The 17,408-nt window shown below is 49.4% G+C and overlaps 1 protein-coding gene across 1 annotated transcript; it reads left to right on the forward strand.

The window, feature by feature from the left end:
• Nucleotides 1–2,919: 2,919 nt before the first annotated feature.
• On the forward strand, nt 2,920–15,917 carry MTNR1B (melatonin receptor 1B). The gene is made up of 2 exons (XM_047753840.1): nt 2,920–3,143; nt 15,046–15,917. Exons 1-2 carry the CDS (start codon nt 2,921–2,923, stop codon nt 15,915–15,917), a joined length of 1,095 nt encoding a protein of 364 aa, XP_047609796.1. The 5' UTR covers nt 2,920.
• The last annotated feature ends 1,491 nt before the right edge of the window (nt 15,918–17,408 follow it).

Consider the following 17,408-nt stretch of genomic DNA (forward strand, 5'->3'; position numbering starts at 1 on the left):
GAGCCACGACGGGAACACCCCACAATCTTTTTTTTTCATATTCATGAACCACAATTCTTTTTTAAGTCTTTTTTTATTAAGCAGATTTGACTTACAATGTTGTGCCAATTTCTGCTGTACAGCAAAGTGACCCAGCCTCTCTCTCTCTCTCACACACACACACACACACACACATGCACGCACACACATACAGAGATACATTCTTTTTCTCATATCATCTTCCATCACCTTCTATCCCAGAGATTGGACACTGGTCCCCGTGCTATACAGTAGGACCTCATTGTCTAAACAATTCTTCAAATTCAAGCTCTCCCATCCCTTGATCCCACCTCTTCCCATGACCCAGCAGCACTCCTGCCCTTCGTGTTCTCATCATCTTCCGTTTAATGCCATCCTGCCATCCGAGGGTCCGTCTTCCCATCATGCCCTTGCACTTCCTTCAGAGAGTTACTCCTCGCTGGCAAATCAAAATCCTGAGCCAAGTTCACTCTGCCTTCTCTGTGTCTCTCCTGAGCAGCTCCAACTTGCTGCTTGACAACTACCGACAAGGCTGACCAGCTTTGTTTAAACTCCATCATCCTAAGCTGTACAGGGGCGATCGCTCTGACACACCTGTCATGCTTTCCTACTTAAAGTTCCCATTTTCTGAAATAACATTTCAGACCTCCTGTCTTCACATCTCCCACACTCTTTCCTCCCCAACCCAGCTAATGAGGTAGCTTCGAACTCCTGAGAACATGCCAGCTGGAGAGGAAATCCCTCATCACACACCAGTCTAAAGAAACATCTTTGGATTTGCACTGGCTTCTGCTTCCTTTTCACTGTATAGGAGAAAGTGGCTCTCTCCTAATAATACTCTTCCTTCCTTGACCTCTGGATGGGCTCATTTTCCAAGGAATTTGTTCCTTTAATTATTATCTCCTTCTCTTGCATCTTCACACCATAGAGTCCCTCCCTTTCCACTGGATCCCTTTTTCTTTTTTGGAGGGTGGAGTGGGACGGAAGTGGGAGAGTATAATTTACATACAATAACTCAAATAACATCCCAGAAATTTATTTCATGCTCCATTCCAATCAGTCATCCCGCAGGCAACCACTGCTCTGAGTACTCTCACTATAGATAGTTTTTTCCTATTTTTGGATGTCGTGTAATTGGAACGGTATAGAATGTACCTTTTTGTATCTAGCTTCTTTTACTCAATATAATATTTTTTAGATTAATCTGTGTTGTTGTATATACATCAGGGTTTTTTGTTTTGTTTTTTGGTTTTTTGTTTTTTCTGGCTGTGCCTGCAGCATGTGGAATTTCCCAGGCCAGGGATCAAACCTGTGCAGCAAATGTAACCAGAGCCACAGCAGTGAAAAGTCAGATCTGTAACCTGCTGAGCCACCAGGGAACACCTGTATACCAGCAGTTTTTATTGCTGAGTGGTATTCAGCAATAATGTGTGAATATACCACAATTTGTTGACCCATTTATCTGTGGATGGAACTTTGGGCGGTGTCCAGGTTTGGGCTACGCTATGTAAGGCTGCTGTGGGCATTCTTGCACAAGTCTTTTTGTGGACCTAACATTTCATTTGTTTCATTTGCATTTAATTTCTTGTCATAAGATGGTGTATGTTTAATTCTACAAGGAACTACCCAAGAGCTCTTTAAAGTGGCTGCACTACTTTGCATTCTCATAAAAGCAATGTATGAGAGTTCCGGGTACTTTACCTCCTCACCCAATAGAGGATTATCTGTTGTTTTGATTTTAGTGATTCTAGCGATGTAAAAAGAGCGTAAGACAATGCTTGGCATAAAATCACCCTCAAGAGAGATGAGCAATTGTCAGTGTAAGTGCTCAAACATTTCAAAATAAAGAGCATCTAAGTGTCTTCTTTCTCATAACCATAAGACACTCTTCTTTTTGTTCTAACCCCTCCAAAAAACATATTTAAGTATTACCATGTTTAGCTAGATGTTCCTAAATCTATTGAAGTATTTATTGTCTTGGCTTTATAAAGAGGACAGGGCAGAGACCTCACCAACACCGCCCACGATAAACGGCTAGTGCTCAATAAATAGCACAGGTTAGGAGTTCCCGTCGTGGCGCAGTGGTTAACGAATCCGACTAGGAACCATGAGGTTGCGGGTTTGGTCCCTGCCCTTGTCCAGTGGGTTAACGATCCGGCGTTGCCGTGAGCAGTGGTGTAGGTCACAGACGCGGCTGGGATCCTGCGTTGCTGTGGCTCTGGCGTAGGCCAGTGGCTGCGGCTCCGATTAGACCCCTAGCCCGGGAACCTCCATATGCCGCGGGAGCGGCCCAAGAAATAGCAAAAAGACCAAAAAAAAAAAAAAAAATAGCACAGGTTATTGTCTTTCCCCTGCAGCTGTCTAGAGACAGCTCTTTTGCCCTGGGATTTGTCCCCCTAGCTTGGAGTTCTCTTTGGCGCTTCACAACCCCGTGGGAACCTCAATCCTGCCCTTCTGACAACCCATCAATCAGCAGGTCCCCAGGAATAGCATCTTCTCCAGTCCGCAAACTTGGAGGATTGTCTAGGGGGATTCTGTATTCTGGGGCGTGGCGGTGTGCCCAGGCACTGAGGCCTGACCTGGGCCAGGCACGTGCTGGGCTCCCGGTGGCAGCGCCAGCGCCGGCAGCGCCGTCGCAGCTGCTCCTGAGGGCGCCCGGGAGGGACGTGCTCCTTTTGGCAACGCCCGCACCCCAGGTCCTCCTCCCATTCCTACCTTTTTCTCCGCCCCCTGTCCATGCTTAATTTACTGTCTCCTCCAGATCCCTCCTCACAGGGTTCCTTCCTCCCCCGCGCGGCCTGGGCTGGAAAGTGGGGAGGCAGGAGCGCGGGCTCGGCACGGCGCGCCCTGCCTGCGGAGGGACGAGGTGCGCGGTGGCCCGCGCGGCGCGCCACGGTCTAAGATGCCGGAGAACGGCTCCTTCGCCAACTGCTGCGAGGCGGGGGGCCCAGCGGAGCACCCGGGATGGCTTGGGGCGGGCGACGCGCGGCCCTCCAGGACCCCCCGGCCTCCCTGGGTGGCGCCCGCGCTGTCGGCTGTGCTCATCGTCACCACCGCGGTGGATATCGTGGGCAACCTCCTGGTCATCCTCTCGGTGCTCGGGAACCGCAAACTCCGGAACGCAGGTGAGTGCCGCGCGGGCTGCTGAATCCGGCGCTTCCCTTGGATCCTGACCCTGATCCGGCCACCCTCCCGCACTGTCCCTCCTCAGCCCTGTGCGCCGCGTTCCCTTCTTTCCAGTCAGTCCCCCAAGTGTGGTCTTCAACTCAAAAGTTAAGAGTGAGTTGCTGCCTTCCCCGACGCTCGGCTTTGGAGCCTGCCTCTTGCAAATGGACTAGGACGCCCTTGGCGCATCAGTTGCCAGTGAGTTGGGCGAAGTTTTCTTGCGCACTTTTTGGCAGAGCGCGCCGCTGTGGAAACCCACGTGGCTAAAGCCATGGCTATCCTAGACGCTTCGAATTGTGCTGGTCCAGAGGGGGGCCCTGAAATCTCAGGATCTTTTAACACGTCCTTCCCTTCCCAGCCAGGCGCTGTGGTTCACGCAGTGGGTGCCCAGGAAATAGGTGCTGAGACAACGAGTGACTTAATGGAAGAGCTTTGGTGGGTTGTCTGTCAGAAACTGACCTCCAGATCATCTTGGTTCCAACCAAGACAGCGCAAAGACAGAAATCTGTAGGCTCGGCTTGGATGGAAGTAAATTGCTTTGAGATAACAGTGGTCTTTGCTGAAGACAGGGAATTCTAGGATTAAAGGAAGATTAAAGCAATGATTGGGCAAAATAGTGTTGCAACCCTGAAAATATTGTTCCACTTTCAATTCACCCTCATTGCAGATTCCCCATCCTCAGGTCTACAGAGGAACAAAACCAGAGGGAGAAAGTCTCTGAACTCTGGTCCTGAGGGGTCACTGGGGGCACGCTGTCCATTTCAGCTTGGGGAGAAGCTCAATGACATGTTTGTCAATTTGTCATTTTGCAGTTTGGGCCTGAGTGGCAACTCAAATAGTGAATTGAAAAGATTGCTGAAAGCCAATTGTATAGCTTAAACATGGCTTTCTAAGGAGGCAGACCAGTCAGAAAGGTTATTTTTAGTAAATGGTTATTTATAGTTTGTGTGGCCCTACGGTTTTTATCTAAAGAACAAACAAAACATTAAAATGTGACCTTCTATCCATAATGCGGGAAATTTTACATCATTAAGAAGTAATCATTTGGTGACACATGGCAGCTAGACTTATCATGGCCATCGGTTTGAAATGTACAGAAATATATCACTAGAAATTAACATAGTGTTGTAGGTCAATTACACTTCAAAAACAACAAACAAACTCATAGAAAAAGAGGTCAGATTTGTGGTGACCAGAGGCAGGAGTTTGGGGGAGAGAGAGAAGTGGATGAAGGTGGTCCAAGGTCCAGACTTCCAGTTATAAGAAAAATAAGTACTTGGGATGTCATGTACACGTTAGCTATAACTGCCACTGCTGTATGTTATATACGAAAGTTGTGAAGAGGATAATTCCTGAGTTCTTCATCACAAGGGAAAAAAATATTTTTTTCTATTTCTTTCTGTGTCTATATGAGCTGATAGATGTTGGCTAAACTTACTGCGGTCATTGTTTCGTAATGTAGGTAAGTCAGATATCATGCTGTAGACCTTAAATGCATGCAGTGCTCTGTGTCAGGTGTATCTCAGTAAAACTAGAAGAAGAAAAAAGCTTTCTAATTCAGTCATTTCAGTAGTGATGGCTGGTATTATTGGCCATACCTTTTTCAAGATGTTATTGTGCCTTTGAGGAAAGAGCAGGTTACCATCACAAAGTTGTAGTTAAGATTTCTATCATCTTGTCTTTTTATAGCAGTGGGAAGAAGTCATTTCCTGCCCCAGGAGACAATGAGGAGGTAGGGCCACTCTCCCTGACAAATCAGGGGGTTAGAGAAGCGGGCGGGCTGCCTAACACGGGCCAGGTGCTGAGGGGAGCCCACGCTGCTTCCTTTTGCCTGAAGGAGACAGGCTTATTCTCCCCTCCTCCAGCCTGCCGGGAGCTGGCTGTTTCTGCTCTCCTGGTGAAGTTCAGGGAAGCTTATTGATGTCTGAGCATGGCAGGTGGGGGTCATGAGCAGGTGAAATCCCTGGCCCAGCCTGCTTTCTATCCTGTCTACATCTGGCTGAATCTGCTACAGCCCAGCACCAGAAAAAAAAAGTTTCTTTTCTTTGTTTCTTCCTTCCTCCCTTTCTTTCTATCCCTCTCTCTTTTTCTTTCTTCCTTCCTTCCTCTCTCTTTCTTTCTTCCTTCCTTTCTCTCTCTCTCTTTCTTCCTTTTTCTCTCTCTCTTCCTTCCTTCCTTTCTCTCTCTCTCTCTTTTTTTTTTGGCTTTTTAGGGCCACACCTGCAGCATATGGAGTTTCCCAGGCTAGGGGTTGAATCAGAGCTGTAGCTGCTGGCCTACACCACAGCCACAGCAACTCAGCATCCGAGCCGCATCTGCGACCTACACCACAGTTCACGGCAACGTCGGATCCTTAACCCACTAATCGAGGCCAGGGATCGAACCTGCATCCTCACAGATACTAGTCAGATTCATTTCCGCTGAGCCACGATGGGAACTCCCCAGAAAAAATTTTAACACCCGATCTAAAAGATATTCATTCCTAAGACATTGGTGGCTGCTCCAGTCACACAAGTTAATCAATTTTTGATCCTTGGCTTTATCGATGATAGCCATGAAAAATCATTAACTTTATTATCATTATAATTAATTAATCATTATTGTATTAATATCAACTAAATACCTTTAGCAGCCTGAGTTTTCAAAAGATGCCTAAAACCCTGCAGCACCTTGGGCGTTCCCTGGTGGCTCAGCTGGTTAAGAATCCAGTGTTGTCACTGCTGTGGCTTGGGTCACTGCTGTGGTGCAGGTTCGATCCCTGGTCTAGAAACTTCTGCCTGACCTGGGTGTGGCCAAAAAAAACAAACAAAAAACCCTACATCACTTTGAATATTTCAGCACGCATTCCACTATTAATCATATCTTCTCTTACTGGAGAATTTGGACTTAAATACGAAGCTCTTATCTTAGACCTCTTTATAATTGAGTCTGGCTCCTTAATTCGTTGGTATTAAGAAGATAGGGCTGTGACAAGGGGAACGTGTATATTTCCAATAACCAAGATGCACAGCATATATTAAGGTTACGGCATCTTTACTTGACTATTATTACAAATCCACTTTCTCTGTGTGCCAGACCCTTGACAAGGCCCTGATACCGGGGCAGGTGACTAGATGAATTGTCCTTTTGGGGAGGGAACGCCTCCATCTGCTCACACCTTGGGTTGACTTTTTCAGAGATGGCACTAGACCAAGGCAGACACAGAGGAAGGTGGGAAGGTGGGAGATGGGTCAGGGCACTGACCCAACTTGGAAGGTAAGGCCGGTGGGTGTTACACTCTTTGCCCTGTACCCAGAGCCTTGCACATTGCACGGCGCTGGTGGCATGGCACACTTCTCAGTGTGTACTCCCTAGGGGCTGCCCCACTTCGGGCTCTCCTGACAGCATCTGAGGACTTTTCCTTGTGCCCACCCCTGCCTCTCAACCCCAGGCCCCACCTCGCCAGTGTTCATCCCTGTATTTTCTCTCTCTTCCTCTCCTGCTCTTACAGAACCTGCCTCCATCAAGTTCCCTCTCTCTCTTTTCTGTATTTTCCATTTTTGTCTTTTTCCCTTTAGCCTATACTCTCACACACAAACACACCCACACACACGCACACGTACACAGGGGCCCCATTGTTTAGAAGAAAAAAAAGTTCCTTGCTCTTACGTCTCCTTCTAACTTCCTTTTTTTGTCTTTTTTTGGTCTTTTTTTGCCTTTTCTAGGGCCGCTCCCATGGCATATGGAGGTTCCCAAGCTAGGGGTTTAATTGGAGCTGTAGCTACTGGCCTACACCACAGCCACAGCAACGCCAGATCCGAGCTGTGTCTGCAACCTACACCACAGCTCACAGCAATGCTGGATCCTCAACCCACTGAGCAAGGCCAGGGATCGAACCCGCAACCTCATGGTTCCTAGTCAGATTCGTTAACCACTGAGCCACAACGGGAACTCCTCCTTCTAACTTCCTGACTTCCTCTCTCCTTCCCTCCTCAGCCAGACATCCTAATATAACAGCTTACATCCATTAATTGCCTCATTGCTTCCCGTTTCCTCCTCAGTCCCCTGGGGTCTGCCCTCTGTTCTGTGTCTGACACCGAGGGCCACTCCCTCCTTGGGACCTGCCATTCCTGGGGCTTTCCTGACACTGTTTTTGGACTTCTGTCCTCTCTTCCTCTCCCAGACTCGTCATTCCTGAGAGTCATTCTTGGTTCTTTCATTCCCAAGTCCTCAGATTTTTTGTCTCATAGTGTCTTCCAATTTCCCCCTTTCCTGCCCTCCCCACTCCTATTGCCCCCATTTACACCCTCATGATTTCTATCTCTCTCTCTTTTTTAATTAAAAAAATTATTTTTGGCATGGCTATAGCATGCAGAAATTCCCCAGCCAGGGATCAAACCTATGCCACAGCAGTGACAATGCCAGATCCTTAACCCACTGAGCCACCAGGGAACTCAACCCTCATCCTCTGTTGAGCAAACCATGTCCATGGTCATCAGACAGCTCTCCCCACTCCTCCTGGTTATCAAGGCCAGAGTCAGCCCTGCCTCCGGGGACTACCCTGCATCTACAGAACAAGTGTCTAGCTTCAGAGCACGACTGGCTCACGCCTCTGGAGCCAGCCTCACCCACCCAACATCACAGCCTTGTCTCTCTTCTCCCACTCAATTCAGTGTGAGCTGTCGCCCCTCCCGCATAGTCTCTGTGTGTGTTTCTGATGCTCCATCCCTGCTTCTCTCTCTCTCTCTCTTTTTTCTTTCTTTCTTTTTTTTTTTTCTGTCTTTTTGCCTTTTCCAGGGCTGCTTCTGCGGCATATGGAGGTTCCCAGGCTGGGGGTTTAATCGGAGATGTAGACGTAGCCGCTGGCCTATGCCAGAGCCACAACAACACAGGATCCGAGCTGTGTCTGCAACCTACACCACAGCTCAAGGCAACGCCGGATCCTTAACCCACTGAGCAAGGGCAGGCACCGAACCCACAACCTCATGGTTCCTAGTCAGATTCGTTAACCACTTCGCCACGACAGTTACTCCACGATCCCTGCTTCTTTTAGGCTGATGAATATCTCTTTCAAACCCCTTCCTCAGCTCCCCTGTGGGCTGTAGATTTTATCACTAATGCCATGAAAGTTGTGGTTACCGTCCCTGCCCACCCCAGGCTCCCAGGTGCCCTCCCATCCAGCACACCCCTCGCTATGCTGCTCTCTCCCCACTGGACTGTGAACTCATTGAGAGCAGAGACTTTCATTCCATTTCTGTCCAGAGAGCTACTGTACACATATCTATATTTATATCTGTATCTGTATCTGTATCTGTATCTGTATCTATATCTGTTGGAACAAACTGAAACGGGCAAGATACCAGGAAAGCAGTGGGACGGAAGATGTTCATTTGGCTTCATGAGGCGAAGTAGGCTCAGTTAGACACTCAGCCCTGCTCACACCATCAGTACGCTTCTCACGGAACCGAACTGCTTTGAGCGCTGAAACCCCAGAGTACGTCTCACTCTTGTCCTCGAAAGCTGACTGGCATCTGCACTAAGGGTACTGGTTCTGTGTGCTCAGCAGGCTCCCTAAAATTGTGCCCCAGTAACTCAGGCAGTTTGCCTCTTACCGCTCTGGCTTGAGGCTGCCCCCTTTAAACTGCCTGTGACATGGGAGCGTCTTGCACTTCCCTGCACCATCGAGACAGTCGGCCACACTGAGGAGAGTGGAGAGAAATGGAGAGGGAGTCTCCGTGGACAGGAGGGAAGCACGAAGAGCGCCCCAGTCCCGCCGCACAGAGACTCTCATTTTCCAGGTGAAACTGGAGGGTCAGGAACCGAGGTCTGACCATGGGTTTCTGTGCTGCAAGTGGATTAAGAGGCTGCCGGGGAGGTGTTGTTAGGGAACACGTGACCATAGAGGGGCTGTCCCCAGGATTTCAAGCAGGATGTATGTGGAATATTTGACATGGGGGTTACCCAGGAAAACACGGAGGATCTGGTGGCTGAACACCCAGGTCCTTGTCCAGGGTCCCCTCTGTCTTCTGGATGCCCAGTGATGCCCAGAGTTTGCATCATCTTTTATCCAGAACCAGTGGCTGCATGGCAGACGTGTTTTTTTAATTGATATTTATATATTTTGTCTTTTTTATCTTTTTAGGGCCACACCCACGACATATGGAAGCTCCCAGGCGGGGACTGATTCAGCTGTATCCGCCAGCCTACACCACAGCCACAGCAACACCGGATCCGAGCTGTGTCTGTGACCTCCACCCCAGCTCACGGCAACGCCGGATCCTTAACCCACTGAGCGAGGCCCGGGATCGAAGTCGAGTCCTCATGGATGCTAGTGATGTTCATTACTGCTGAGCCTCGATGGGACCTCCCATTGCAGACTTCTTGATGGGAATTGTCAGCCTGAACCTGCCGGGTATAGACATCCCCAATTACGTCAGAGCAGAGCCCGCCGTGTGGCCCCTTTCCTTGCTCTTGCCTCCCATTCCTGGATTGAGGAGGTAAATGATGAATGAATAAATAGGCTGACCCTGAGTGAAAGATCTTGAAAGGCCTGGAGGAGATACACACACACACACACACAGGCCACGGCTGCAGCAGGATGTTCCAGGACCAGGGACTGAACCTGCACCACAACAATGACCTGAGCCACAGCAGTGACAAACTGGATCCTTAACCTACTGAGCCACCAGGGAACTCCATTCTTTTTTTTTTCTTCCTGGAGGAAATATTGAATAGACCTGCACCCCTGCCCTCTAGGAGTTAAGGTAAGGTAGAGCCTACTTCATCCCGGCATGTCCTAGAGACATCCCTTGGCAACAAGTGTCTTTTGACCTGCTGGGCTTGAGGGGCTTGAAGTGTTACTTATCAGTTGAAGACCAAACTGGGCTGCACTGGACCCCTCCCTGCTGTTGCCTGAGCTTTCAGCTTCCCATTTTTGCTCTGAATGCTTTATTTTTCTCTTTACCTAACAAAATGAAAGCATTTAAAATCTCATAATTAGGTCTTTCGCCAAACAATCAGGAAAGCTCCTAATCCTGGTTAATTCCTCCCGTGGAGTCCTCAACCGCCTGGTGTGTGAACTCTTTCATGAGCGACTACCTTTTTTTTTTTTTTTCCTCCCCAAAGCTGGCGTCTGTATTTAGCATGATATGCCGCAAAACTCAGAAAATCCTGATGCTGCTCTTTGGTCTTACAATTTAAAATCCTTATGGTTGAAAGAGGAAATTGAGGGGCTGGGGATTAAAGTTGCGGTTCTGAGAGCGTTTACACTCAAGAGGCAATATCCTTACCTACTTCACAGGCTTTACCCTATTCAACCTCTCACATCGCCCAGAGGGTCTAGTCCAATGTCATGAGCCTTTTTCTTTTTTTTTTTTTGTCTTGTTGCCTTTTCTAGGGCCGCACCCATGGCACATGGGGGTTCCCAGGCTAGGGGTCAAATTGGAGCTACAGCTGCTGGCCTACACCACAGCTCACAGCAACGCCGGATCCTTAACCCACTGAGCAAGGCCAGGGATCGAACCCGCAACCTCATGGTTCTTAGTCCGATTCGTTAACCACTGAGCCACGACGGGAACACCCATGAGCCTTTTTCTTTTTCTTTTTTTCCCCTATGCAGCCAGTAATACTATAGACACAACAAAAATAAATAATAGCTAAGATTATTCTGTGCCTATGATGTATCAGATACAAGCCTCTCCCATTTAAAAGAGAGTATAGAAAAAGAAAAAAAAAATCTTCTGCAATCTTCGCATCAAAGGATAGCACCTTCCAAGTACAAGTTCATTTCTTGTCTTCTCTTGAAGGCAAAGCTGGTTGAGAGGCAGCCTCCAGAACGAAAGTTTGTCCTCTAAGACTCGGCAGAATTTGCCCTTGCTCACGTCACCCCTGACCTCCGTGGCAGGTGACACGGGCTCTTTTCTACTTTTCTCACCTTTGTGGAGGACCAGGAACTCTATACCATTGCTCTTAATCCCTTCGATACTTCTTTTTCCTGATTTTCTCTTCTTGCTTTTTCTCCCCCTTTCTCTGTTCACATTATCTGAGTGTCAGTTTCTTGATCTCTAAAAAGGAAATCACGCTACCAACATAAAAGGATTCTTGTGAGAAACAATGGAGTCAATTTATGTGAATGCACATTATAAACTTTGAGGTCCTCTACCAATTGTGGGTTTTCGTTGTTGTTGTTGTTATAGTTATATGTACTTAAAGTAATAAGGTGCTTATAATTAATTTAAGTATTTTTTAGGGCCACACCCATGGCATATGGAAGTTCCCAGGCTAGAGGTTGAATCAGAGCTGCAGCTACCTGCCCACATCACAGCCACAGCCATGCAGAATCCGAGCCATGTCTGTGACCTACACCACAGCTCACGGCAACGCCGGGTCCTTAACCCACAGAGCGAGGCCGGGGATCGAACCATGTCCTCGTGGATACTAGTAGGATTTGTTTCCACTGAGCCACAGTGGGAACTCCTACATTGCCTATTTGAGCTCCATGACCAGGGAAAGCAGGGTGGGTGTGGGGAAGACGCACAAGGGAAGGAGGAGGCTTTCTCGTCCAGCACTCTCCTGCCTGATGAAGGCTAGACAGCTCCGCATCTGCTGGCTCTTCCCCACATTCCCAGATCCCCATTAAGGACTAGATTTCCCAAAAGGGAGGAGAGAAGAGGCCAGGAGGGAGGGGACCACAGCGGTTGCGTGTGTGGAGGGATGTGCCGAGTCTTAGAGGGAGTTCCATATGAGCGCGGGACCCTGTTGTAGTGGTCTGTCTCCACTGCGATGCCCTGTCTGAGGCAGATGGAAATAGGTCACACCAAGACCTGTGGGATAAATATTCATGAGAAGCCTGCGCATGGGGTGATGAGCACAGGCAGTTCATCCTGGGTGATTTCTCACCGGTCTGGGAAAGATGGGAAGAGAGAACGAGTTCTCCCTTTGACATCCTCTAGACCAGGCTGGCTTCTTACAGCTGGAAGACAAAACAAGAGTTTTATTCGTCTCATTTGGAATTGTGTCAGGCAAGTCAGGACGTCTGGGCAGATGGAGCTTCAGCAAGAACCGGTTGATTTCAGCCTTTTAGGAACAGCCGGAGGAACAGGGAGAGTAATTGAGTTGAATGTGTTCTGCCCACTATTTACAAGCTGTTTGCCAGCCCCTGGGGCATTATTAGGGGATGAGCCACATTAACACGGCAGAGCTCCACTGGCTTGCCCCAGAAACAGCTGGTGGTGCTGGCACCGGCTCCCGGGCGCTCTTGACTTTCTCCGCACGTGCTTACAAGTGCCAAGAGCATCTTTGCCGCTCAGCCAGGAGGCCAGCCAGCCCTGCAGAGACCAATATTCCCACGTTGGAAAGAAGGGATTTTCTGCATGGAAACAACCATGTGGAGTTGCATGAGGAGGGGAAAGAAGGCTCCAAGAGAAGAGGAGGAAATCTGCAGAGGAAGAGTCGCAGAGAAAGAAGTCGAGTAGCCCCGTCGGGTTCAAAGTGGCAGAACTGAGATTTCTCCAGGTCACTCCAACTTTCGGTGCCACTTCAAAACGTCAAAAGAACATTCAAAAAAAATTTTTTTTTTTTTTGAGGAATCTCCATGTGGTTTTCCACAGTTTGCATTCCTACCAACAGTGTATGAGGGCTCCCTTTTCTCCACATTTTTGCCATTGTTATTTGTGTTCTTTTTGATCATAGCCAACCTGACAGGTGTGAGGTGGTAGCTCATGTGATTTTGATTTGCATTTCTCTAATGGTTGGTGATGTTGAGCATCTTTTCATGGGCCTGTTGGCCATCTATCTGTTTTCCTTGGAAAAAATGTCTTTTCCAGTCTTCTGCACATTTTAATTTATTTATTTTTGTCTTTTTGCCTTTTCTAGGGCCGCTTCTGCAGCATATGGAGGTTCCCAGGCTAGGGGTCTAATCGGAGCCGTAGCCACCAGCCTACGCCAGAGCCACAGCAACTCGCGATCCGAGCCGCGTCTGCAACCTACACCACAGCTCACAGCAACACCGGATCCTCGACCTACTGAGCAAGGCCAGGGATCGAACCTGAAACCTCATGGTTCCTAGTCAGATTCGTTAAGCACTGCACCGCAATGGGAACTCCTTCTGCCCATTTTTAAATTGGGCTGTTTGGGGATATTTTTTTGATCTTGAGTTGTATGAGCTGCTTATGTATTTTGGATATTAACCCCTTGTAGGATGAATCATTTGCAATGATTTTCTACCATTCAGTAGGATTGTCTATATGATCCAGCAATGCCACTCCTGGGTATATATCTGAAAAAAGAAAAAAGAAAGAAAACACTAATTGGAAAAGATGCATGCACCCCAGTGTTCATAGCAGCATTATTTATAATTGCTAAGATGTGGAAGAAACCTAAGAATGCACACAATGGAATAGTACTCAGCCACAAAAAGAATTACATTTTGCCATTTGCAACAGCACAGGTGGACCTGGAGAGTATTGTACTTGGTAAAATAAGTCAGACAGAGAAAGACAAATACTGTGTGATATCACCTATATGTGGAATCTAGCAAAGAAAACAAACTAGTGAATATAACAAAAAAGAAACTGACTCACAGATATAGAGAACAAACTGGTGGTTACTACTGGGGAGAGGGAAGGGGGGCAATCTAGTGATAGGGGATAAAAGAGGGAGAGACTCCTACATACAAAATAAATAAGCTACAAATACCACCCAGGGAATATACTTTGTAATAACTTTAAATGGAGTATAATCTATGAAAATATTGAATCACCAGATTGTACATCTGAAATGATTACAATATTGTGTATCAACTATCCTTTTTTGTTTTTGTTTTTTGTTGTTTAGGGCCACACCTGTAGCATATGGAAGTTCCCAGGCTAGGGATGGAATCAGAGCTGCAGCCACTGGCCTACACCACAGCCACAACAATGTAGGATCCAAGCCACATCTGTGACCTACACCACAGCTCATGGCAACACCGACCCCTGACCCATTGAGTGAGGCCAGGGATTGAACCCGCATCTTCATGGATCCTAGTCGGGTTTGTTTCTGCTGTGCCACAGCAGCAGCTCTGGTGTGCATTTCTTGCCTTGTGGTACCAACCAGAAGGAATTTGAGGGGGCTTTTTTCCCATTAGGAAAATAGATCCCTGAGCTGGTAGAATAGAAAGGAATCTAGCAGTTCAGGCTAGGCAGCGTTCTCCTTTACCTTCCAACGTTTACGTGGATGTCTTGAGAGACAGGGAAGCTCCCTACCTCGCAAGCAATTTAACTGGCCAAGTCACCTTCTCTCTTCAGGTCCCCCATCCTGGCTCCCTCGGGCCCTAACCTAGCTCCAGTCTTAGGAACGCTTGGGTCTTGAGAACCCCCAGGGAGCTAACGCAGTCCTCTCTGTTGGTCCTATGGGGGGGGTGACCCCAAGCATCTGGGGCCACAGTAGGCCTCAAGCAGGGTACTTGGGGGCCTTCCAACTCCCCAAGGGCAGGTCCACAGTCTCCTATGAGGTGGGGTGGGAATTTGTGTTGGGACAGGGAGGGTTGGGGACAGTCCTTTCTCTCCCTGTGGGTTCCTACGTAGCTGCAGGTGCAGAGTCTGTATCACTTGATGATCTGACTGAGGGGAACGCCCACCTGCGTGGCTCTTGGGCTCCTTTTTTCCAAACCCCCTTGAAGTTAGACCAAAACCTGGCTTTTCTCATCGCTGTGCCTTTTGGCTCCTTCCCATCTCCCCGATGTTCCAGGCCCCTGAAGTGGTCATAGCAGCCTCTGCGGAGAGTCCCCCGATGCAGGGTAACAGTGGACTGTCGGTGTCCAGCAGGGAGAGTCCCTCTGGCAGGAATAAAGAATAGAGATCGTGGGGGCCTCGTCCTGACTCTTGCTTGTGTTTTCCGTTCCAGGTAACTTGTTCTTGGTGAGTCTGGCCTTGGCCGACCTGGCGGTGGCCTTGTACCCTTACCCACTAATCCTCACGGCCATCTTCCAGGACGGCTGGGCCCTGGGGGAGGCGCACTGCAAGGCCAGTGCCTTTGTGATGGGCCTGAGCTTCATTGGCTCCGTCTTCAACATCACCGCCATCGCCATTAACCGCTACTGCTACGTCTGCCACAGCCTGGCCTACCACCGCCTCTGCCGCCGCTGGCACACCCCCCTCTACATCTGCCTGGTCTGGCTCCTCACCCTGGCAGCCCTGGTGCCCAACTTCTTCGTGGGGTCCCTGGAGTACGACCCGCGCATCTACTCCTGCACCTTCATCCAGACGGCCAGCGCCCGGTACACGGGGGCAGTGGTGGCCGTCCACTTCCTCCTCCCCATGGCGGTCGTGTGCTTCTGTTACCTGCGCATCTGGGTGCTGGTGCTCCGGGCCCGCAGGAAGGTCAAGTCGGACAACAAGCTGTGCCCCAGGTCCAGCAACGTCCGGAGCTTCCTGAGCATGTTCGTGGTGTTCGTGATCTTCGCCGTCTGCTGGGCGCCGCTGAACTGCATCGGCCTCGCCGTGGCCGTCAACCCAGAAGCAGTGGCTCCCCAAGTCCCTGAGGGGCTCTTCGTCGCTAGCTACTACCTGGCTTATTTCAATAGCTGCCTTAACGCCATCATCTATGGGCTCCTGAACCAGAACTTCCGCAGGGAATTCCAGAAGATCATCTCTGCCCTCTGGAACCCACGGCGCTGCATGCAGGACTCTTCCAAGGGCAGCCAGGCCGAGGGGCCAGAGAGCCAAGCTCTCCCCGAGGTTAGCGCCCAGTGCCCTGTTGGGGCAGATACTCTGTAGAGCGCTCACTGATTGGGTGACAATCTCATGCGATGGTGGGAGTGAACCTGCTCCCAGGGCAGGATCGGGCAGCCTGCTGGGCGGTGCTCACCTGTTCACAGGACAGCACACGCCTGGTGGAACTTGATCCTGGTGGACCAGAAGCCCATCAGCACCCCTGGTTCAGGCTCTGGACCCTGCACACATGCTCTCAGGGCTGCGCTGGCAGCTTGGCGCTGGTGAGAACCAAGGAAGGACTAGAATGCCCTGGGACGGAGGAGGCCACTTCCTTGCGCTGGGCTGCCCTCTCGCTCACCTGCTTCGCCTCCTTGCTGCTTTTGCTCTTTCCCCCACGGGCAGCAGGAGGGGCTGTCTTCGCTGTTAGCAAAGATGGAAGAGCAAGCCCTGCAGTGCTAGAAGGTGGGTCCCTCTGCAGGGCCTCCGGGGGCTCACGTGGTGCAGAGGGCATGGGTCCCGCACTCTCCCCAGCTGATCTTCCCTGCACATACGTGTGTGCAGGTGCTCACACACATCACACTGTACACACACACACCAAACACAGACACACCACCCTCTATGCTCTATACACACCACCCATGTCACATTATATAGACACATAACACACATCACCCCATATACTCTGTGTACATCACCCACATCACACTATACACACACACACACACACACATCACATCACATCACATCACATCATGCTCAATAGTCTGTATCCAGCACCCACACCAACTACAAGCACACACATAATACACACACCTTCACTCCCGATACGGAGGCAATAGGGTGTCCCTTTATCCCTGTCTTGTAGCGCTGGGCTCAGTATATGGCACGGACTCACTAAATACAACTGAAGGACCGAAACTCGCTTCAGTTTTCTGGGCCCACAGATGTCCTGGTGTGCTGGGGCTCCGCACTGACGGTCCACTGATGGGACCTTTTCTTGTTTCCATAGGTTTTGGTGATGATCCAAGAGAATCAAGAAGCGTAGGGAAAACCCGCACGGAACGGCCTCGTGCTGAGTGTCCTGATTTTATTCCATTTTATTTTATTTACTTAATTTTTTTTTTTCTGCAGTGAGATGGGGGACCTCAGCTCCCAGTCCAGAGATTGAACCTGGACCGTGGGGGTGAAAGCACCGATCTAAGTACTGGACCACCAGAACGCCCCATCCTGACTTTAAATAAAGACCGTATGCTGCAATAGTGTGGGAACTCTATTCACCCTCTACCTCCTTGATGCTGAACAATCTGGGCAAAGAGACCACCTTGAGGAGCTCCCACTGTGGTGCAATGGGATCGGCGGCAGCGTCTCTGCAGCTTTGGGACCCAGGTTCCATCCCCAGCCTGGCATGGTGGGTTAAGGATCTGGCCTTGCCACAGCTATGGCATAGGTTGCAGTTGTGGCTCGGATCTGATCCCTGGCCCAGGAACTCCATATGCTTCAGAAAAGCCAAAACAACAACAACAACAACAACAACAACAAACCACCTTTGCAAAC

This window comes from Phacochoerus africanus, chromosome 11 (assembly GCF_016906955.1).
Source record: "Phacochoerus africanus isolate WHEZ1 chromosome 11, ROS_Pafr_v1, whole genome shotgun sequence".
NCBI lineage: Eukaryota > Metazoa > Chordata > Mammalia > Artiodactyla > Suidae > Phacochoerus > Phacochoerus africanus.